We start from the raw sequence: 23,876 nt of genomic DNA on the forward strand, positions 1-23,876 counted from the left end.
TTCGCAGTGCTTGAGTTCCACAAAAATAAAATATTACTTTTAAATCATTATTTTGCACAATCTGCCCCTGCAAAATGCAGGCCTATGATTTTCCTTTTTCCCAAGTTGTGTTCCCCATCCCACCTCCCCTTTTTTTTCCCCCCCCACAGAAACCTTTTCTACTGTAAATGACAGTGTTTTTTAAACATACATTCACAAAAGCAAATGTTCACATTTGCAAAGCGTATTTATCTTTTTTCAAGTCCAACATACTTTATGCAAACAGTCATTAAGGCTGGTAAAAAAAATCCAGAAAAATGACAAGATATAAGCTTTTTCAGTTAAAAAGCTTATGCTTTTTCAGGTCAGCTCAACCCTTAAATGTAAATATGTGAAATGACATTGTCTTGCTTTAATGTGAAAATTAATTAGTTATTTAACAATTTATTTAAAAACGTTGGTATTAGTTTCAATGAAAATCTGACTTCACATTACTGTTTAAGATTTACTCCAAGAAGCTACCCAAAAATTGAAGACATTCTAGCTTCCCAGCTGAGGGAGATTTTTCAGCCAATAATTATTTCAAAATGAAGTGATTAATTAAACATAAAATAAAAATTCTTAATGGTGTAGAGAATTCCTTAAGACCTGCATATCCTGCCTTCTGTAGAACACCTACACAAAGTGTTCCTCATGTAAGAAAAAGAAATGGATTGTATGAAGCAGTTGATAAACTCAAGACAACCAAATTGATTTTTTTTTTTTTTTTTAAACTTTCCCCTTTCATATTCAAACATCCTACTTAAAAAACATCTCTTGATACTTTGAACTTAGATGGCAAAACGAAAAGTCCTGATAATAAAATCATGGCTTAACACTTGGAGACCCCTCTCCTGCTCCAGTTAGGAGTGATGAGGTCTGAACAGATGTCCACACGCAGTAGTTCATGGGACCACATCTCTGCATATTAACAAGTTTTCCTCCAACACAGCTTTCTGCTGACATAGATTAGGAATTAGCTCTGAGTGTATTCTCCCTGCCACCCCCAAACTTGGACTGCTCTTACAACGTATTTCCCTTCCCCTCTGTAGGTACTACTATGATATTCTCTATATTAAATTTTTTGCCTTCTGGATATCTAATTTCCACTGGGATTAATATGTAATTTTCCCAATTTTTAAGAAATGCCATAAAAGATGCTTCCAAAATCTGAAACAAAATGTTCACTTTAGGTACTGGAGTCTATACACTAAGAAGGATGTTTTTAGTCTCAAAGAGATTTAATAACCGTAATTAGCTATACAGTTTATCTAATTTAATCTGACACCACACAAAATTAATATGATGTTCTGAATTGTAATCAATGCATTTGTTTGGCACTTCATATGTTCCTTCAGGATCTTAAAGAACTTTGTCCCTGTTTAACCTAAGAAATGCTAATAGAATAATCTAATATTGTCATTATGCTTAAATTAATCAATACCTAATGTTGTTGCTTTAATTGATTGATACCAACAGCTACGAAAAACATTACTTGCAATTCAAAGGAGAGAAAATAACATTTTGGTTTCAAAACACATTCTCTAGACAAAGCTTCACTGATCATTATATGGCTGCAAGGGTTGTAGTTAGACTTTTGGTCAAAGCTAATGAGTTTCAACAATATTTAAGTGAGGGTAGGGGAAGGGGAAAAAAAGACGATCAGTCCCAACATATTTCATTCCCCAATCACAAGAATTATAACTGACACAAACGTTTAAGATTACAATTCTGATATTGGTCTTCACATAAGGAGTACATTTGTTACAAGTGTTGTACAGTGTGCTATAAAATTCTTTTTTAATCGCAAAAGTCTGAATTTCAAGCAATCTGTAGTCTCCCCTTTTTTCTATGATAGCTGGTTAGAAAAGCAGTTCAGGTAAACCTAAAAACTGAAAAGGCCCTTTGAAATGAAATGGTCTTTAACGAACACTTTTGTCAGCTCCAGTTGCTTCAACCTACAGATTGGGTCTCCTTGGAAGAGACCTTACTTTACCACAATAATCTACTGCCTGCTACAAAAATACTATTTGTTTATTCAGAACAGTCAGTGAAAGGTGTATTTTGCAGCCACCCCCCCCAAGTAAAATTAGCTGGCAATCAGCCTTTAAATTCTATCTTATATATTAGGCATCTGAAATAGTCTCCCTTGATTTAAAGCTACAGAATGAAGTTAACTAAACATTACTATAAACATACCTAGAAAATTCCGACTGCATAAATGCTGTGCTCTTAGAGGAGAGAACTCACGTTAAGTTGCCAGTTTGTGATTATGAGAAGAGAGAGTGTGACACCTCTTCCTCAGGTTGGTTCATACTGCATAATACTTTACTACTTTCAGATACCTGCAATTCTATCAGTTCTTAACGTTTGGTTCGAATCTTCTAAAGCAGGGTAAGCAACTCAGAAAACTTCACATTTTATTTCACATTTTTCTGAAAAGTTTTTCAGAAGAGGCTGTAGCATCCCTCAAGTTTCTTGCACTGGACATTCAGAAGCCATCTGTCCCTGCAGGACAGAGCTTTCGCCATTCTTGTACTCTCAGTCCAAATATAACCAAACAGACCTTGAAAAAGTTTAACCTGTACTAAAGCCTGAAACAGTTTGCAAAAATATCTCCAAAGTCTATTTGCAAGCATTATCACTGAGCTGAATATTCAGCAGATGGATACTTCAATAACCTACCTGTTTTTTCCATTTCTGGATATAGTTCCTGAAAGACAGCTGTAAGGAAATATTTCACAGGGTAATACTGCTTAGTTCAATAAAAATCTTACTTCTCAAGAGACGGCTCAATTGTTTCATTGTGCAACCTCAGATTTGTCAGAATTCCACCATAAGACTCCTTTTGAGAAAGTGTTTTCGTTCTGAGGCAAAACAACATCCTCCACATAGCTCCCATTTGTTTGGCTACTTTAGTGGGCCAGGTGATGCAACAGTGATGACCTACCCCAGAGCAGGTAATGACTTCATGCTGCACACTTTTATTGCCATCGCACACCTAACATCGCTCTCCCATTTAAGTTAGCGAGCCCACACCGATGTGCTGCTCTTTGCCTGCACTTCTAGAACTTGGAAATCAAGTCACTTTTCTCATTGCTGCAAGGAACTGAAAAATTTTTATGATTTCTTTTTCCCCCTAGTTAAGTGTAGAACATCATCTTTACCTTGTCCACGGCAAGCAAGCTGTGGTAAGTAATAAGAAAACAATCAGTACTTCTGTGGCTCAATAAGCATTTCCATCACAAAGACCACACAAGAAAACATTTAAGCTTTACACTACAATGCTAAGACAGTCGAGAAAAAAGCTCCACGCAAACATTTGGTGCCGTGGCAAGTCTAGTGAGCTCTGAAGGGTAAAAACACACATCCCACTACTCTCAGCTGAGATCCCTTAATGTGCTCCCTTTCCCCATGACCTTCCAAACAGAGTCATTCTCAACCTGGGCTAGCATTACTCTGGCGGGGGTTTGCAATGATAAATGCTTCTCTGTGGAAGACTCGATTCTCTGCACTCTTCTAAAAAGCAGTTTAAAGGAGAACAGCAACTTCGGGATCTCTGCATCACCCCTGAAGGGATCCCTGCCCCAACCCTTCTTTCTCTGGGAACGGAAACAGGCCTTATGGTTAGCCCCCTCCCCAGCACATGCCACACTCGCAATTTCAAACAGCAGACTTGGACTTTGATAAGCATTTTAAACAAGGAGCAGCAACAGCCCTGTATATGATTCTGATACCCTAAGCAACAGCAGAAAACCCCATCCTTTTGGGAATTGTAACTTACAGCTGGAAGCTTAAAACTGTAAGCAAGCAAGCTGGGTTACTTCTGTACCATACAACACTTAGATTAATGGAAATGCCTCGGGAACAGAATTTTAGAAGTAATACTTCTGCAAATCTACTCATGTCTTACTGGAGATTAAAGCTCTGATCAAATGAGAAAACTTGGACTCAATAGCCAACCTTCCAAGATAGATCCGTGTTTATCATGCCTGTAGTTGCAAAGCAATTTTGTTCTTTTTGCCACATATTTAAATCTTACAAAATTAATTTGAGAGGGAGTGCATCACTAGGCGTTTCCTATTTCTCTAGAGAATTTAAGAAAAAGGCTTGAGGAACACTCTATGTCTTTAGTGAGAATTCATGCTATATGAAACCAGGCCACAAAACGTTCTTAAACTACAGCTGGTCACAGCAAAAAGCATTAACCCCCTCCTGCTTTTTAAGCAGAAAAATATGTATTTGACTTCCATAAATTATCAAGTCAATCCTAAAGCTTACTCTAAACCAAAAGTTGCACAAGAGTTTTCTCACATATAAAGAGGAAAACATCTGTAACAGAACAAAACTTAAACCATTGCTTTCCAACATTTTCGTCGTCTTTTAATTATACACTTGCAGGTATTAAGGCAGCATTTTAAAAACGTCAGACACCAAATACACCCAAACTTGAAGATTTCTCTGTATAGCAGTAAGTTGCAGAAGACCATAATGGCAAGGGACAGAGTATCATGAGACTTGGAAAAATCTGAGAGCAGGTTGGCTTGAGACTTTTTAATTGGCAAGGAAACAATCTGAGCCTGGCTTCACATTTCATAAATCACAGCATATAGGTAAAAAGCTTCTGGACAGCTAGAAACTCCATTTCAGAAGCATACAGAGTCCGCATGTCTTACACATGCACACATGGAAGGGGAAGCCACAAAATGGTAAGTTTAATCACATCACACTCTGGTTGGTTTCTTTGCCCCTTTTAATTCAAGCCTAGTTCAAACAGCTATGTCAACAGCTGGGGTAGTACGTGATCATGTGCCACACTGACACTTCTCACACTTGCACTTCAGACAAAATGGGCACACGCTGAGTCTTTCAGAGCTCCATTTTAGGCATGAACAATTACCAACATCTGAATACTCAAAAACACAGGAAATTAACAGCTGCTAAGATCATGTTGGAACTGATGGATTTTTCTGGGAGGGATGTAACATTGAAGTGAAAAATGAGGACAGAATGACAAACTCTATAGGACAGCTTGTCCTTAAAATTATTATTGGCTCTCTAGAGCAAAGTATTTTTCTAGTACAAAGTACATAAAATCCCTGCAGCTCCACAAAAACTGAATATATGCATTTTAGAGGTATTCCAGATACTAACACCAAATGATGGTAATGTTTATCGCATCAAGCTACGAAGCAAATGTAGTAGTATTGTGATGAACTATTGGTCACAGCTGAAAAAGGCTATCAAGTTTTTATTTATTTAATCACAAAAAAAGAAATAATAGCCCCGCTGAGTAAAAGAAGTATCAGTCGTCATAAACAAACAGATCACAGGTTAATGAACTTTAGTGACCACAGGAGGTCATCTTGAATTTAGGTGCGAGAGCACCTGATATCGACAAAAACATCAACTTTTTCTCCCCCTGGAAAAAGGAAAAAATGTGTAAACTTTTCCTTAATTAATGACATCTTATGATACCAAAGAAAAGCTACATTATAAGAGCACACATCACTTTAAACCAAATTAAACAGATACTGAGTAATATTAAAACCGATCAATAAATATATTTATTTATATAGCTTTCAAGATACAAAGGAATATCACTGACCCATCATTATTTCATAAACGTGAGTCAGTACTATCAACCCATTTTCACTTGTCAGTTTAATATAATTAAATGCAACAACAGTTGCAGATTTTAGCATGTTCCAAACCCAAAGATCTACATTTATTTATCTCAGAGGCTGGTGATTTATCACTGCTCATAAATTAAAACCCTGAATTACTGTAACATTCAAATATTTTGCTCTTGAAGAGTGCTAGCAAGCCTAACAATTTAAGTAGTTCTCCAGAAGTCAATTGGTATATCTATAGAGCATATGGGAAAATAGTTTCCTAGAAAACTGATACTACATGTAAAACCTGAAGTGTTTGTGAGGTATAAAAAGTTTTTTTCTGAAGCTAGTGAAGTTACTATAAGGTTCTATATTCTTCACTGAAGCATCAAAATAGTTTCATGCATGCTTAAAAGATAGCGTTTAGTTTCTGTAATCATCGGAGAAGCATGTTTTCCATTAGTGTTTCTTCAGCTTACCTAAATAGGGAATACATGGAGTCATCTTCAAGCTGCTGATATAGTCTCTAAGCCTTTTGTAGTTATCTTCTTTACTCATAACATATTCCAACTTTTCAAAGGTGGCTTTATCCTTCCGACTCAATAACTACAAAAAAAAGCAAAACCAAATGAGGTTAAGTTTGATTGCTATGATTTCTTTTACCCTTAAATGCATAGATTTGTTTCCCCATATTTTTTGTTGTTAAATATGACTGCTTCAAGATTACAGCATTTACTCTTTAACGATGAGTACTTGGAGGATTAACAGAGAAAAGTAGCTATTTTGGCAGCAAATTTAGAATAAGCCTTCTAGAGAATTAGTCAAATATAAACTTTGGTGTCCTGCAGGATCTTTATGAAATAATACAAGTTTTCCGAAGACTAATCTAGCCAAAACACAGCACAAGTTCACATCCTGCCCACTTCTGCAGTGTTTTAAAGTAGTAATTTATTCGCTGTAATGATCCGTAAGTTACTGTTTTCTCACTAGATGTACCGAGTTTTATACCAATCCAGTTCCACAAAAACCCAAATTCCAAAATGTGTTCTCATTCAATTGAAAACTCTCAACAAATTAGTTTTCCAAAGAGCAAAACAGTATCATTAAGATTTGAAAAATATCTTTTATTAAACTACAATTAAGAGTAAAGATTTGATCCATTTTTCTCCACAAAAGGAATTACGGACTGGAATACAGGCTGCACTTATTGTTCTGCTAACTAGCAATTTTATTGGATCTTATTACTAGAGGAGCCGTCACTTAGAATACAAAAGCAAGCCCTGGATCTCCTGTGTCCACTCTCCCCCACCCCAACACCTTCTTCTGACAGTATTAACAGAAACTAAGCACTCTTTACAAGACTGACAAACTAAAATATTTTTGAAATATCTAACTGCACTACTGTTGCAAAACCACATCAGAGGCTTTATTTCAACTTAAAGCCAAAGTTTAAAGAAGGGTATAAGATGTTTATACTGAATATTTTGGGAGAAGACTCAGTGCTCGAGTCTCCCCCTCACACTTCTCCGACAAGATCCTCAGCAGTGCAAAATTACAAGGTGCAGATCACTTTTTACTCCCTTTTCTCTTTCAAAAAGAAGATCACCTTATGTGAACATGATAGAAGTGGAAACACCCCTTTTCTAAAGCTGTAATTTCACTATTGAAATAACTTTTTTCTACCTGCGTTTCCCATACCTTAGTCTTCATTAGGATAGCCACACCAGCAAATTGAACACAGGCTTTCAGAAGAAAGTCACTTTTCAAGAGTGAATTGTTTTCCAACATGTGCTGGTCTTTTGCATTTCAACAATTAATTGAACATTGTTAGCTTTGGTTCCAATATTCTGATGAGCAACAACTCAAATTCATTTCCAGGACAAAAGAACAACAGCAGACAGGCATAACTTCTTTCCAGCCACTGGAACGTAACATTTATCGTTTGAAGTTTATCTCCTCAAAGATGGTTGCAGTTTAAACAGCCTAGATGAGCCTTCCTTTAATGATATTCTAAAACATTTTGTCTCCACTGCATGTCTGGAAGGCTTTCTGTTGTTTTTTTGGACTGGAAGGTATGGCAAGACTAACAGGAATAGTAATGGCCTAAACTCAGACTTGAATGAAATTAACTGGATTTTCCTGAAAACGCACTGAATTGCACAGTCTTTTTGAAGTTGAATAGATCATTTCAGGCTCTTTGAATAATCTCTAAAAAAGTAAAGCCTGTGTGATTTTCCTTTGTGCTTCTGGTGCAATTCACATCCTGTGTCTAGTTCCTGCATTAGTGTACAGAGAGCCTGACAAAACAAAAGGTGTTATTCTGAGGAGAAGTAAGGACCTAATTATTATTTCTTCAGTTTTGGAACTGCTTCTTTTTCTAAGTAATATTCCCGCTATCTCTTTTGGTATTTTAGGCTCTGAGGATGCAAAGAACAGTAAAGAGATGTACATAAGCAGAGACAACAAAAGCCAAGGCTGACAGCTTACAGCAGGAGAAGGGTTCAGAGACTTCCAGACAGCTCCTTGCTTTACAGCATGCCAGCACTGGAAACAACTTTTGAAATGGAAGAAAGGAGAGCTGAGGTTTCAGGGTGCTGGCAGAGCGGGGCAGGATTCACCTCACCTAATTTCAGCTGTCTAATGATTATTTGCTTATATTGCTTAAGTCCAAGTTAGTCATCTAGCTTCTTTTACATTAAACAGAGAGAAGCATGTTCCTGGAGAAGTTCATGATTCAAGTTTTGAATACAGTAAATCATATATTAGAACCATTTATTACTCTCTAGAGTTCATTGGGGGTCCAGGCAATGGATGAGACAAGTAAATTTCAGACATATTCAGACATGCTGTCAGATGACATGATTTTTATTTTTTTATTTTTTAAGAAAACGAATATTAGATTACCAAGCAAATATTTAATGGCTCCTTTCAACTCTAGAGTCCAACCACATAAGGTGACTTTTTTAGGGAGCAAGTATACTTGCAGCTATTTTCCTGACTATAAAAGTTAGGTCAATTGCAAATTGCTGCAAATTAGCTCAGAAAGGAGCAAGAAACACTCCCTTGTTAAATGTTCTGGAACACTGTTGTATAACTTAATCAAGCAATAGTAGTGGCTTGCTTGGTGTGCCTTTTTAAATGTCTTTTCTGGCTTTTACTATACAGAAAACAAAAGGCTTAGAATTACTTCAAGAATTTATAAGCTGAACTTCCAAGAGAAAGACATCTAAATCAGTTTGCAGTACACATTGCTAAGAGCTATCCTGCAACTTTAATTTGCAGAGGCTTATAAAAGATGATGATAAACATAGATTAGCTTGGGACCATAGAATTTAAAAACACTTTCAGAAACATGGAAGAGGTTACCTGGCATTTCAGAAGTTGGAAGAAAGGCAAAGTTAAAAAACTGATACATATGCCAGTGGCATAACAATAATCTTCCTAAGAATTGCAAACCACTGCTTCTAGTTGACAAAGTAGGAGAGAAACTGGGAACTCCCTGTTCTGAATGGCATAATCACGGTAGTAACTAGTATGGTTATATTAATACATAGGTATAGCAGGTACTCTTTTTGAGTCATGCACAGAAAGCAATTTGGCATCACAGTTACATAAAGCTGTTGAGACAACACAACGACAAAAACAGAAAAACAGAAGTCAGCCTCGAGAACACTTTGAAGTGTTAACTTCATAAAGATTTTCTTAGAGAGATTTTGGTATTTTGAAACAAGAAGTCTTATCTAATTGCATACTTGCAAAATGTGCACAGAATTCTAAGTGAGTCATCTTGGCAGGAGTGATTTAAATCGCTTTTGTTAACATTTATCAGCTGAGCAACATTATCATTCAGTTTTTCCTGCCTTGGGTGGGGAAGGAAACAAGGTGAAAAAGCACTTACTGTAATATACATGGATGTGTAGACATATGTAGAGAAAGTTTTTCATTCTTTTTAGCTATTTGTATGGATACCTCGCTCAGGAGTATTTCAGTCACCTGATCCATCACACTTGAAAACGTCACAGTTCATCTGATTTTACAAGCTGGGTAACTAAACATCGTATAACTGAATCAAGCACGGTTTTCTTAACTTGAAAGTATCAATGAGCAGAAGTTATTTCTAATGTCCTACTCATGAAGGATGCAACTGCACAATATTGATTCTAGTTAATTCAGAAAACACGTCAAAACGTTTCCCAAGAAAACGATTCTTTCTTAACTATACAAATCTAAAAACATTCAGTTGCTATAACTATGAAAATAATTCTGAAAACTCTGATGAAGATTGCTATACTCGGTTATCAGTAAAAGAAACTAAAAATCTCTTTATGGAAACTGAATCAAGAGTTTCTGAACATCTGTTCTCCATAGCAAAAAAATTCCAACAGCATAAACCCCTAAATGATTAAAATATGACCCACTTTGGCATTCGTAATTTTCCAGCAACTAAATACAAAATAGCTTCTGGCCAAATTAAAAGCCTCTGCATTTAGCAGAATCTGTAGGGAGCTATTTTTCAAAAGGAAAGTATTTCTACGCCAGAATGGAAAAAAACTCAACAGGAAACCATAGACTTAAGATGCGGTAGAAACATTATGTACACAGTACAAGAAGATTACAAATCTGTAATAATTATTGCAACCTTGAAAATAAGCTACAGAATGTTGTATTTTTCTAGGAATAAATTAAAATCTCTCTAATGTCCTGCTGCTCACTTACCGCCCATGTTTTAGTCAGCCTGAAGATCGGTGCACTCTGTAGGCCTGACACAACTGCCATGAGAGCATGCAGATTATTCAGCTCATACAGTTTCTGAGGACAAAAATGTATACAAAAACAAACATTCCAAGTGCTGTCAACAGTTAATACAGAATAAATAACAATCTAAAGTAAAGAAGTCTTGCATGTTCTACAATGAACATTTTATTATAGTGAGATGCTGTGCAGCCATACCACTTTTATGGCACCTTCTAATTTTTCATTGTTGCTTCTGTACCGTTTTGGATTATATCACACTAGCCGTTTCATTGTCCAGAGAGACACGTTCTAAAAATATATATATGTATACATTTTGTGACATATACCAGAAATGCCAGAAATTTTCAAACCTCACAAATTCCTTTCTTTGAAAATTCAGAATTTTCAAACTTAACATGCCAAGAAGGATAACACAGTTGTGAATGATGTGATTATGGTAGTATTCAATATCGTAAATATATTTTGCACAACAGGCTTATGGAGCTACCAAGGCTGCATCAAAACACCTAGAAAAGTTGATGCAGGATGAAGTCAAGCAGGGTACATTTGAAAAGCCATGTACCTAGGGTACTTCTCTCACTGAAAGGCAATTTTGGGGGTCTAAAAACTAAAACTAATTTATGATATAAGATTACGAGGAATCCTTGCTTCTCAAAACACAGCTGACAGTCTTTTTTCCTCCTTGAAACTTAGCTTATCCAAGATGTCCTCATTAGGAGGCCATTTATGAGATAACACAAAAGTAAGGAAGATTTAGCCAGGTTCTGAATAAATGATGAATATCAGACTTTTTTTTTTTTTTTTTTTTTTAAAGGGAGGCTATAAGCAAAACTGCAGGGATGGTTTTCCAGCTAGTAGTTTGGGAGCAGGCCAAATGATTCTCTCTCCTCTTTAAAGGCTGATGGTTCTCTGGTACTGTGTTAAGGAATGAGGTCCTCATAGGTATTTCTCAGGAGTGCCATGTTTAATGCTAACTATTGGGTCACTGTAGCAGGAATTTTAATCTGGGTGCCTGGATCTCCATGGTTCTGGTATGTCTACTGACTACCAGAGTCTTCCCACACCCACTGAATAAGAACCTCTCTCACCTAATACCCTCTTTGGTGAATTCTTTAGTAAGTCTGTGTAAAAAGCAATGTTACATAGGCTGAGGTGGGAGAATGGAGGCAGGCCACCAGTGGTGTTCCCCGGGGCTCATGTTTGGGGCCAGTTTTGTTTAACATTATCAGTGATGTGGATAAGGGGATCATGTGCATGCACCTTCAGCAAGTTTTCAGATGATACCAAGTTAGACAGGAGTGTTGATCTGCCTGAGGGTAGGAAGGCTTTGCAGAGGGATAAGACAACTCAATAGGGTGCATCCGATTTTATGGCATTCAACAAGGGTAAGTGTCAAATCCTGCACATGGGTCATAACAACCCCATGCAGCAGTATAGGCTTGCAGAAGAGGGCCTGGAAAGGTGCCTGGCAGAAAAGGAGCTGGGCATGCTGGGCGAAAGCAGGCTGAACATGAGCCAGGAGAGTACCCAGGTGGTCAAGAAGGCTAACAGCAGCCTGGTTTGTGTCAGAAATGGCATGGCCAGCAGGACCAGGACCTCAGTGCTGGTGAGACTGCGCCTCAAATACTGTGCTCAGTTTTGGGCCCCTTTCTACAAGAAGGACATTGAGGTGCTCAAGCATGTCCAGAGAAGAGCAACAAGGCTGGAAAAGGGAGTAGAAAACAAGGCACGTGAGAAGTGGCTGAGGAAACCACGGCTGTTTAGGCTGGAGAAGTGGAGGCTGAGGGGAGAGCCCATTGCTATCTGCAACTCCCTGACAGGAGGCTGCAGCAAGGAGGGGTTTGGTCTCTTTTCTCATGTAACAAGCAATGGGACACAAGGAAAGGGCCTGAAGTTGTGCCAGGGGAGGTTAGACTGGGCATTAGGGAAAATTTCTTCATGGGGAGGGTGGTCAAGCACTGGAGCGGGGCAGTTCCCATCCCTGTAGGTATTTAAGAGATGTGAAGACGTGGCCCTGAGGGACATGGGTTTGTGACAGGACTCAGTAGGTCAGGTTGATGGCTGGACTTGGTGATCTCAAAGGTCTTTTCCAACCTAGATGGTTCTCTATACCATAGACCTATCCTTTCCAAACAGTATTGCCAGTCTTCGTCCAACTACTCACACAAGCATCTATTTTTCTCCCCCACTTGCCCAAAAATAAGATAAAGTCCGCTGTTCTGAAGGACGCAGAACAATAACACGGCTGATTAAAAATAAAAAGCCTTTCCTAGCTGCTGCCAGCATTGAAACAGAAGTCATAAACAATTGAGATAGTCTGGGAACTTCAGGGGAATGCAATTACGTCCAATTAGTTCATGCATAAAACAATATAGTATGAGATGCCATTAAAGGACTGCTAGCCATATAATGGATTGTCAGCACAAAAAGTTCAGTCTAGGGGATTTACAGCTTCTCTGAAAAGTTAATTAGTGCTTTGATAATAGCCTTGCCATAAACAGAAAATGGCACTAACTGCAGTAACTCAAAGCTAGCAGCCATATGTAAGCAAAGCCAAGATAACAGATACAGTAAATAAATTAACAGATAAAAGCACCCCATGTATTTCCCCGGTTTTGTAATTGTAGTTCTACAACTCACAGCTAAGAGACGCTCAATTGACTTTAATTGTTGAGGCACAAAATCCTCTCTCAAAACCAGCAGAGTTTCAGCAAGCATTGCTGTCTGCAGTCCACAAATGAGATCAGGCACAGTGTGCTGAGGCCAAAGCAGGGACTAAAATGCCCCATCAGAGCAAGGCCACAACCAGGCCTGACCCAGCTTTGTTTCCAAGATCAGTTCTGCACTATGATCACTACAGGGGCACACCTTCCCTACATTTATGGAAGCAAATTTGTTTATGTCCATTTCATCAAACAAAATCCCCTCATTTTAAAAAATATATTACATGAAGCTACATTAACTCTTCAGATATCAAAAGATATTTAAAAGATACCCTTAGAGCCTCTACATTTTTCAATATTCTCAACCACTATGACCATGGCACGATTTATTGAACAAAGGTTGTCAAATCTTACAAAATTAGCTTGCAGTCTGTGCAGTCAAATTCCATGGAGGTAAAACTACTTTGTGGAAAAAAAATGCATAAAGACAAAATGTATTTGCAAGATGGATACCAAGGTAACCAACAAAAAAAATTCAATCATTTTTAGTACATAATCCAAGATGGTGATAGAAGTTATCTGCAGTAGCAGCCACTTTGAGGCAGCAAAAAGAAAGAATCCCACTCTTCATGGAACAACGAGTAAGTTTCACTCTGTTTGAAGGGCCAGGATTCTGGCTCATCTAAATCTGAGTCACGATTTCCTGATCCTTTTCTTAGGAATGCCAGTCCTAATGGCTTTTAGGAAGGTACCAAAGGATAAGAGCTCTAAAGCGCTGAGCTCAGATACACTTCTGAAACTGTTTTTAAAACAATATTAGATTTATATTATTCATGTCACAATTAAAAAAAAAGATAAAAAAAGATAACATACGCTTCCTCCCTTCCAGTAATAAAAGCAATTTGTGTTCTGACTGATACTGTTTGAACTGATTCTATAAATACTGTTTAGGTTTATCCAACATCAGAAAACTTTTGGTAAGTTATATCATCTAATAAAGAATATTTGAAGTAAGTTTTCATTGTGTTTCCTTAGCTAAGCTTTTTTATTTTTTTGGAGGAAACAAAGGCTTCAATTTCAGGGCTTTGCTCTGTCACTATTTCTGACAACTTTGTTACATGCATGAGCCAAGCACCTATTCATGTCAGCAGATACAACCACAGCTAAACTGGGTGTCAGATAAATATTTACCTACGTGTATTTCTGAACTGACCAGCCTAAGTATAAGATCTTTCATCACGGTGAATCCCACAGTCTCCCCTCCTACCCACCCCCAATTCCTTACCTTTGCAGTTTTAATATAGTGGCTCAAAACCTCAGCTCTTATTTTTAACGTTTGTGCATGTAGAATCTCTCTGACAACCCAGAAGCTTACCTAAAAAGAAGAAAAGATGCCTTTTAAAATAGAGAATCAACATTACACTTTTAGTATATTCATTTCACGAGTAACACATTGAAGTCTCACAGCATTCAAGTTCCATTTATAACATACAAACAAATTTAGAAGGTTCAAATGCTTGTACAATCAAGCAATATAACCCAAGCCCTAATAAAAGGCCTTGAATTTTTTTCCTGTTATTCCACTCTTTCTCACTCGCAATACCATCTACCATTACACGATCAAGCAGTTGCTTGAATCAAATTAATAAACCCAATTTATGTTTAGAATTGAAAGATCCTTGCATCTTGTTACTTTCTTCACTTTCCCCAGTTCTTAACAGGTAACAATGCATTCCAGTATTTTGTTGGAGAGCACATGTTCTGATGCCTGCTTTTCTCATTAAGTGTGTGGGTGGCTAAATTTGTCTTTGTAATACCTGTCATATCCCTTACTTGTGTACAAAGACACCGGTGTCTGCTTTTCTAATGAGGAAAACCCTTTTGACAACAGAGCACCTCAAAAAAAACCAAAACATTATATGCAATCTACGCAAACATACTCATTTTCAGGCTAAGTTTGAGGATGAGATGTCAGACAAAAAGCAAATCACAAAACCCTCAAACTTCAAAAACATTCTCCCAAGAAAATAAAACCATGAAGAAAATTTATTAACAGAGTCTACAGAATGAAGGAATATAAAACTCCAAATCAAGCTATATTCTGTTTCTGGTTTTCCATGACTACAAAGCCACACTACCCAACTCACAGATGTATTAAACTGCTTCAGCTCCAGTTTACTGACACTTGCAAATTCTCAGCACCTCTGAAGAAAATAAACTGGTATCACCTGAACACTGGAACATAAGGCAGGAATCCTTCCTACCTTATTTCTCTAATATTTTAAGGTAATAGGTTTCTCTAATATTTTAAACTCTATGGCAGCAGAGTTCCACTCCCATTTAAACAAGAACCCCAGAAAAGAGGCTTTTAATACAGATATTTTTATAGTCATGAGAGTGACAGTTACCTTTTTATAAGCTACGAAAAGGTTTTCATACCAAAGCCTAACAGAAATTCATAAATCCAGGTAGGTTGTAACCTGGAGTTTATTATTTGTAACCTTATTGATGACTAAGCCAATTCCTGTCTAATATAAAGCATGCTATCATTCTCATTTGTTAAATTTCATGGAGTTAACATCACCTAGTATATAAAAATTGCCATCATATTCAGTACAGCATGAAGGATGCCTCCTGCATTTGTTAATTACCTGATTAGCAAGATTAGCAAGACACAGCATAACTGCTATTTACAAAACTACTGAAAGGAGCATATAAAGAAATGTACACTACCGTATGTAAACGCTTGTCAACCTGTCGTGCAGCTCCGATTTTTAATGCTTCTAAACTACTGCTTGTAAACTAACATCACACACATACGCAAGTTACTGCCCAAAATTTCAATAAAAAAAATCCTATTTATCCTGTTTCACTCTGTACAGTATGACAGTTCTTCACACAGAATAGCACCAGAAGATCCACATCTCCAACAAATAAATAAATAAAATTACATTTTCAGTGAAGTTAGCCTGATCTGACGAGAACTGAGATGTCAAAACACAAGAGCTCTGAAACTGGAAAACAGAAGAACTACAAAATAAGACACTAAAAACCCACATATATCCTACATAACTGCTTTCCTTTGGTCTCTTTATCTAGAGTCATACCAGCCAGGAAATAAAAGCCAGGGAACTCAGTTTTCTTTTCCATCTGAAAAAACACCACCAACAAAAATAAAACACAAAGCATCTCCTGAGAGACTGTTACCTTGATAAATGTAAAAAAATGGTCCTGTGCAAACAGTGTTACTATAAAATATGTAAGAAATAAATGCATAAATACTGAAGTATTCAACAGTACTTCAAAGTATTGTCCAAAAAATTAAACCTCAATTTGATGTTCTGCTGCAGTTACACAGCTTGAGAAAGCCAACTTTCCCCTTGAGTGGTAAGTTGCCAAAGAGATGCTTTCCCTTTGAAGATCAAAGAAATTTAAAGTTTTAACATAGGTTTCTGTATTGCAGAGAATCTCAGAGAGACCACCACTCTGCTGTGCTTCACAGGCCCGCATGCCTTCGATCAGATAAACAGAAATGTGAGGGAACAGGAGACTGCTTGCAGTACGCCAGATTATGAAACACTTGCTCAAAACATGGAACAATGCTCGAGCATGTTTGTAAGGAAGAAAAAACAAATAATTGAGCAAATTGGCCTTGACTTCTACCGAAGCTCATCAGTCTCACAGTAACACGAGTGCCGCACCACACAAGTACTCCTGTTTACTCAGTGAGCTCTGGTTTCTGTCCCAGTCCCAGCCAGACTGGGGTCTCAGCACTGCCAAGGTCTTGTGGGAAAACAAAACAAAGCCAACCCCAAACCCTCCCTCTCAGCTCAGAGCTTTCCAATGCCCTAAGTAAAAGTAAGCAGGAGAACGAAATTAAGCCAGTGACCATTTCCATTCCAACCACCTCCACTCCTCTTTGGTGTGTTTTCGCTGGCACTGACACTGTTTTTTGGCTGGCCTTCCATTCACTGATGTCTCAAAAAGGCACCATCTAATTTTTCCAAATATTTTAAAATAAACAAGTTAAACAAAGCTTTTTGTTTTAATTGGCCACAAATAACCACTTCTATATCTTATCCAGGTTCTTTCTTCATGTTTATCATGAATGGTTCCATAGATATTTTGTGGTTATTTTGTTTAAAGCCTTCTCTCACTGCTTTTACATCTTATTTTTCCATATATTTGTGTGGTAATATTCTTCCCTATTAACATATAAAAACCATGATCAACTTTGGAATATACTTTTCATGAGTAACAGTCTAAGCTTTTGAAATTATCCCGAGCTTTCTCTAAAATAATAGCTTTGCTATACTGGCACTTTTAAGCTCACAGTCACCAGTTCCGAACTAATTATGTCTTCTCTATTAATCAGTAGATAAATTCAAGACTCTCTCTCTTTAATAGAGTTTCTGGATCATTCTTTGAAATATTTGAAACATTCCGATACACTACATAAAGAGACGGGATGCAGCATAAAATAGACAGCACTGACCTTGCATCTTTACAGATGCAGTAAAATCCGTGTCATTCCCCTGCCTCTGTTTCAAAAAGAAGAATGACCATCTCTCCCCCATAGTTTTTTTTTTTAATTTCTGATAGCCCTAGAAAAATTTCACTACCATACTCAATGGCAACTTAGCAAAACACTACACCATTCAAGACAACACAAATTTTCCCTTCGTATGGAATCTTATTTCATTTAAAAAAAAATGTTTTACTGTCACTGTGAAACACATTTTGCCTTTTTCAAGGGGGATTTTTGCTTTAAAAAACTGCTCAAATGCATCGAATCTAGTTGACAAGCTTCTCTAATATTTTAAGCTCTATGGCAGCAGAGTTCCACTCCCATTTAAATGAGAACCCCTGGAAAGAGGCTTTTAATACAGATATTTTTATAGTCATGAGGGTGACAGTTACCTTTTAATAAGCTATGAACACCTTTTCATACCAAAGCCTAACAGCAATTCACAAATACTTATTTCCAGAAGGTAGAGAGCAACGTTTTGTTAAGTAGTCAGACCTGATGATTTTGCACTTTGACAGGTTTATGATTTACAACAGTATCAAATTATACAACTAACTTTCAGGAAAAAAAAAGTTGCAAAAGACAGGGATCAGAGTTTTAAAAAATTATGTAGAGAAACTGCAAATTTTAAAAAAAACATTTGATAGTAGCTGTGTAGATCTATGCAGTACCGCATCACAATGTATGCTTCGAGATAAAAAGAATCCTGGCATGGAACGACTCACTGACTTCTCTTCCCTGAACTTGAGCTGTTTTTACAGGCACCATATATAATTATCACATAACTAATGCTGGAAATACACTACTTCATTCTCAGTGGACTGCAATCAACTGCACATAATCATAACTGTTTCCAAAGCTCTATCAGCAGATCAATTTGCTGTGAAGCAGCTGTTACTGATTTAATATTCTTTTTACTTACAATGTGAGAGCTGTGCAAGACTTTCTTTTGGCAAGTTGGGGGAAAAAGGGAAAGAGACAAACGCATGATGAATAATTTAAACCCAGTGAAGTTTCAAAGGTTAACAAAAGTTTGTTGAAATGTATTCACGGCCAATAAAGCCAAAAGTCACGATGATTTTATTGATCATGTGTTTTTAGCTCTAACCATTTGAGCCCCCTAGGTAAGTAGTGCAGGTGCCCAACAGGAACCACGTCCTGCTGAACAATCAGCTGGCATAGATCTGATCTCAGAGAAGGTGGACCAGGCAAGGAAGATGAAAACTGCTTACTCCACTGTGCCGCCTTATTCCCAGCTGCCACTGTCTATCCCATACAAATTCTTGGCTTTCACTGCTCCCAAAAAAGATGGTGAATCTAAATATAACTACTATTGGAACGAACGACTCCTCCCCAGTGACGCATTTTGAACTATAGGCACACACCACATCAAAAATTCTACAAAGTACAGCATCAGTAAGTCAAAAGTGGAGGTACCCATATGAACGATAGAAATCTGCAACTGAAACACCACCTACCCCTTTCCCCTTCCTCTCTGGTTCTACCATATGAAGGTGGGACTGATCACTTTCCTTGGTGCCAGAATAAAGACTGATGCAAACTTCTTGGAAGAAGTTCTTGGAAATGGTACGTCCCTCAGCCACCAAAGCTGTATGCCGCAATTTCCCAGAGAACTGGTTAGACAAACTAACCCCAGAATCAATGGAGGAACCTGTCAAGTGAGAGAGGGGCACAACCAACTTTTATGGCTGTACAGAAAGCATACACACAGGGTAAGGATTATCTACAAACCTAGAACTTACAACAAGAAAATTCGAACCTACATTTGCAAACATCCCACTAAACAGAACGTCTACATGAAGGACATCTGATGAGACCCGCAGGCAGCCTGGCATCAATCTGTTTGTATGTTTATCACTCTTCTGATGTTCCCTAAAAAATAAGCTAGAGAAAGGGAGAGCTCAAATAAACCTCTGCCCTTTCCTGACTGCATCACTCGTTGCAACGCCCTCAGATGCAAAGCCAAAGGAACAAAAGGGGGAGGTAGAAGGGAAAGAAACAGCACAAGAAACTGTATGAACATCTGCTCAAAGCTAGCCACAGGGCTGCACTGTATTCAAAGTTCCCCTTCACCATGCTGAAAAAATTCAAAGTGCAATGACAGATCTTTAGTCAACTAAAACACCGAACAAGCTCAAAGACACTACAGAACTTGGAGTCACCTAGTTCTAATATTTCTTCCAGAATGGCCTGGTCTTTACCTGCCTTTCAATCAAAAATAAAAGCTCCTTGAAACAAAAGCATAGTAGAAAAAGAAAACAAGACAGATGGAAGAGCCAGTCACAACCCAGAATCATTTAACATGCACCATGGAATAATGAGAATACGAAAAGTTTCCTTTAGCAGTTAGCAATGCTTTCTAGGGAAACAGGACTATCAAGTATTATGAATAAACGTGCTACAAAAAAAGGCAGGTTATTTCTAGCATTTTATTCTCTGTATTTACTTTGTTATAGGCACATAGTTCTTACAGAAATCCACACAGAAATGTTTAAGACAGAACAAAAGAATATTACCCATCAAATTAAATCAATAATCAACCAAACCGATTTGGTAAGTGTTCCACAGAAGAGTGGAATGTGAAAAAAGAGTGGAAAATACGTCCTTAAAAAAACAGCAAAAATCTGAATTGGTCAAAAAAACAAAAAAATTTAAACACAAATAAGAATGTGAGACTTAAGAAAGTACTACAATAATAAACTAATGGGATTTATGGAATTTGTGTGTTAATCTAAGAATACTGCTTCTAGAAGTTTCCTAAACACTATGTAACAATAGAGTTAAAGGTCTTAAATGCTGCTAAGATGTTAACAACTACCTTTAAGTGACAGCTATCTCCTGCTATTTCTGGCCAGCTGTACAAAGCAGGCCTTCCATCTCTTTCTCTGTCCTTTACATAGTTTACTGGTTAGATATTTTTAAACTGTGGTTCTGTAATGACAAACAGTCAGTTCATTGCTTATTCACATAATCTGGCTTCCCCTCCTTACTTCTTGCTACTAAGTGTATTTTAACAATTCTTTCATACGTTTAAAGCTGTTTAGCCAATTCCTGCAGTTCCTTAGTGGGTTATACAACAAAAAATTAGGAGTGAGGTTCTTGAAGGCCCTTTCTACAAAAAGATTTCAGAATATTCAGCAAAACAGCATTTCTTTGAAGACACAACTTAGATGAATAAACAAGATCTCAAAATGCTGGAACCACTGGTTTGTCAGCTAGATTAATGTAAGAAGGATCAGTGTAGAAACAGTCTCAGGCTAGACACAGCAACTTCAAAAGCTAGATCAGGAAAATTTCAACTAAATACTAGGGCGAGGGAGAAGAGGGGGAACAGAGTTCAGTAGATGATGCTACAGTTACAAGAAGTTTGAGGCATAGCATCATCTCTTCTGAATGTGTCCAAACCCATCCACAGAGAAGCACTTCAGTCATTAGATGGTTAAGGAATATTGTAAATTTTGTAGGTAATTAATAGAGCTTGGTTGGATCCTGAATATGAGCAATAGTGGAAAGTGAGAAAGTATACAACTGACAGGAAAAAAAACGGAAAGTTAGAGGCTTGGCCTGAGTTTGTGATGATTAACAAACATGTCTAAGATGTGAGACTGGGCACAGAAAACAGCTCTGGAAGGAAGCTTTTAAGTTTGAGACATTATTAAACATTTACAAGAGGAGAGATAGGGGTAAGAGAATTACTTCATCTGAAATCCCAAATAAGGCATTACATAAAAAAGCATTACAGTTTTGAGACTTGGTTGGCTAACTAACAGCTGTAGTTATGCAGCTTTAATAGAGGAAGAAGCTAGAATTGTAATTTTAATTGATAAATTGGTTTTAACAGATTTTTTTTTTTTAAGAAAGCAAGCCACAAATCTCAACTACGTATCTGAAACATTACACCAAGTAGAGGATTAAAACAACGTTTTGTACAGTCTATGTGTTTGCAGTTTTTAAGTTTGCCTAGAATCGTCTTAAAAAGATGACCATACTGACAAAAGGCTCTTATTTCTAGGGACAAATACACCTCTGTGAAGCAAAAGACATTCAACTAACATAGAAAGAAATCATACCTAATTATTACTCCAAAAATCCTATATGGTAAGCCTTCAACCTCAAATGATGATCCTGTCTTTATGAAAAGGACAACCACCGTTTTGGGGAAAAACCCTTCATATTTTCCTTATTTTATTCATCAGTAGCTGCTATTTAAAACAAAGCCACAACTATTTCTTTAGTACTGTCTTGGTCTTCCTGTATTTGCTGAAGATAAGGAACTGCTTTAAGCACATATTTGAAGTTTTCAAATAATCAGCTGTGATCAACAATAAAAGTCATGTGCCAGAACACTTAATTCCCCAGACCTTTTAAACATGTACATGTAATTGCATTTTAAAAAAATAACTCACATGATTGAATCTTCTGGTGAAAGCAACTGCATTTGGAGCAGAACTATATTTCTCTTTTTTATTCCATCCACAGCTTGCCAGCTCCTGGGAGAACAAGGATGAGAATTCATTTTTTTTGAACTAGTGCACACCATATGTTCAGAGCCATAAGCATATAGAGAGATGAATTGTAAAAAGAATTCAAAATAACAGAGCAATAATACAGCAAAGTAATAAACAGAGTAGCACTTTCTCTAATTTCTTTTGAGCATTGAGATTCCACAGTATCATTTCTGATTTTATTTAAATAATTAGATTTTTGAAATTCCTCTTTTGATGAATTAGGGACGTTATTTTCTTGATTCAGCTATTAGAAACCAGAGAAATAATTCAAGATTCATTTTGTTATCATAGAAAATGTCACTTTAAACATGAACCTGAGCTAGAGAGAGTCGCATGCCTTTTGGTTTTAATTACTTTCTGAAGATATTTGAAGTCTATTTAGATGATAGACCTTGTTATATCAATCTAGACACATCCCATTAATGCAACATGCCAGTTAAAATAAAGACATAGCAAAATCGTCATCTTCTGTAGCCATAATAAAATTAACACTTGATTTCCAATTTTCCCCTCCAAATGAGGGAATTTTATTTTAAGTTGAATAACAGTCAGCACTTCAGAAAATATTTTGTGGAGTTAAATGGAGCAAGGAGACCTGCTTAAAAAAATTAAGAAGTCAGTTAATTGGTGTACTTAAGTCATCTTAAAAATTGTAGACCATAACAACTTAACAAGTTATTTGCAAAGCCTGAAAAAACATTTCTTTAACTAAAAAGTTAGAGTGCTTCCTGTCTGTAAAACTTAGTCAGCAACTGGGCAACTGTGTCACATTCATTGTTATTTACTACCACTTAATTTCAATAAAGAATTTTGACTAGGAGCCATAAAAATGAATCTACTGATGAGCTCTCCTATTCCTACAGAGCAGCACACACAACAGACATGGGTACATACAGCATACAACCTATTTCACAGTGCCAACTGAAACCACCAGGAACATTACCCAGTACAGACACAATTAAAGTGGCATAATAACTAAGTACAGCCTTTTTTTTTTTTTTTTTTAATAGTTATTCATGCTTTCTTTCCGTATCTTCCACTCTGAAGCGCTCTCAGTTTGATTACCATATTGAGAACCACTTATTGAAGCTGGTATTACACCATACATGCAACTACCATGTAACATAGGCAGAATGCTTCAACATGTAACTAATAATTATGCCTTTTAAGACAGTCACATTTTAAAAGAATCTGCTATCTGAATATTGTAAGCTGTAACCTCACAACAGCATGTTATTGTAAAGAGCTCTGAGTTTTGTTTGTGTTTAATTAGGAACTTTTTAATGTCCCTTCAATCAAAATCCCAAAGCTACTAAGGAGCCTCATGCCTGTTAAGAGACCTTCAGCTCTCCCACTTGCTTAAGCCCTTGGCATGCTGGTACATGCTAGAGGAGACTGAGAGGCTCCTATGTGAACAATGTGGAGTGCCCAACTGTGTGTTTAGGGCCAGTCATTCAAATGTCACTAGGAAGTTCCATCACCAACACCTATCCTGGAAAATGCCATGCTGTCCAACATAGGAAAGCACATCCCCATGTCCTTGTACCGGCCCTTCAATGACTACGTGCAAGACAGCTGTGTGGCCCTGAGCTGCTCCTGATGCAAAGGACAGGCCAAGAGGCAAGGAAGCCATCCAAGAGACTTGTTTGTGTTCTGTCCCTCAGCCTCTCACAGTGACAGGGTTCTCATTAGAACAACCCCAGCTTGGCACGTGGGGACAATACAAGGTGATTCATCCTTACTGGCATCTGATGATTACACTTCCTTA

The 23,876-nt window shown here is 37.3% G+C and overlaps 1 protein-coding gene across 4 annotated transcripts in view; it reads right to left on the bottom strand.

Moving 5' to 3' along the window:
• The window catches only part of RALGPS2 (Ral GEF with PH domain and SH3 binding motif 2), a 117,454-nt gene that overhangs the window by 50,606 nt on the left and 42,972 nt on the right, over window positions 1-23,876 (bottom strand). For all 4 annotated transcript variants that reach the window (XM_035537734.2, XM_035537737.2, XM_035537735.2 and 1 more), the window contains exons 5-8: window positions 22,007-22,090; window positions 14,337-14,426; window positions 10,350-10,442; window positions 6,113-6,239 (exon numbers count right to left, since the gene is read on the bottom strand). In XM_035537734.2, the coding sequence (XP_035393627.1) occupies window positions 6,113-6,239; window positions 10,350-10,442; window positions 14,337-14,426; window positions 22,007-22,090 (394 nt within the window). The remainder of the gene's footprint in view (window positions 1-6,112; window positions 6,240-10,349; window positions 10,443-14,336; window positions 14,427-22,006; window positions 22,091-23,876) is intronic.

The sequence above is a fragment of the Cygnus atratus genome, chromosome 8 (assembly GCF_013377495.2).
Source record: "Cygnus atratus isolate AKBS03 ecotype Queensland, Australia chromosome 8, CAtr_DNAZoo_HiC_assembly, whole genome shotgun sequence".
NCBI lineage: Eukaryota > Metazoa > Chordata > Aves > Anseriformes > Anatidae > Cygnus > Cygnus atratus.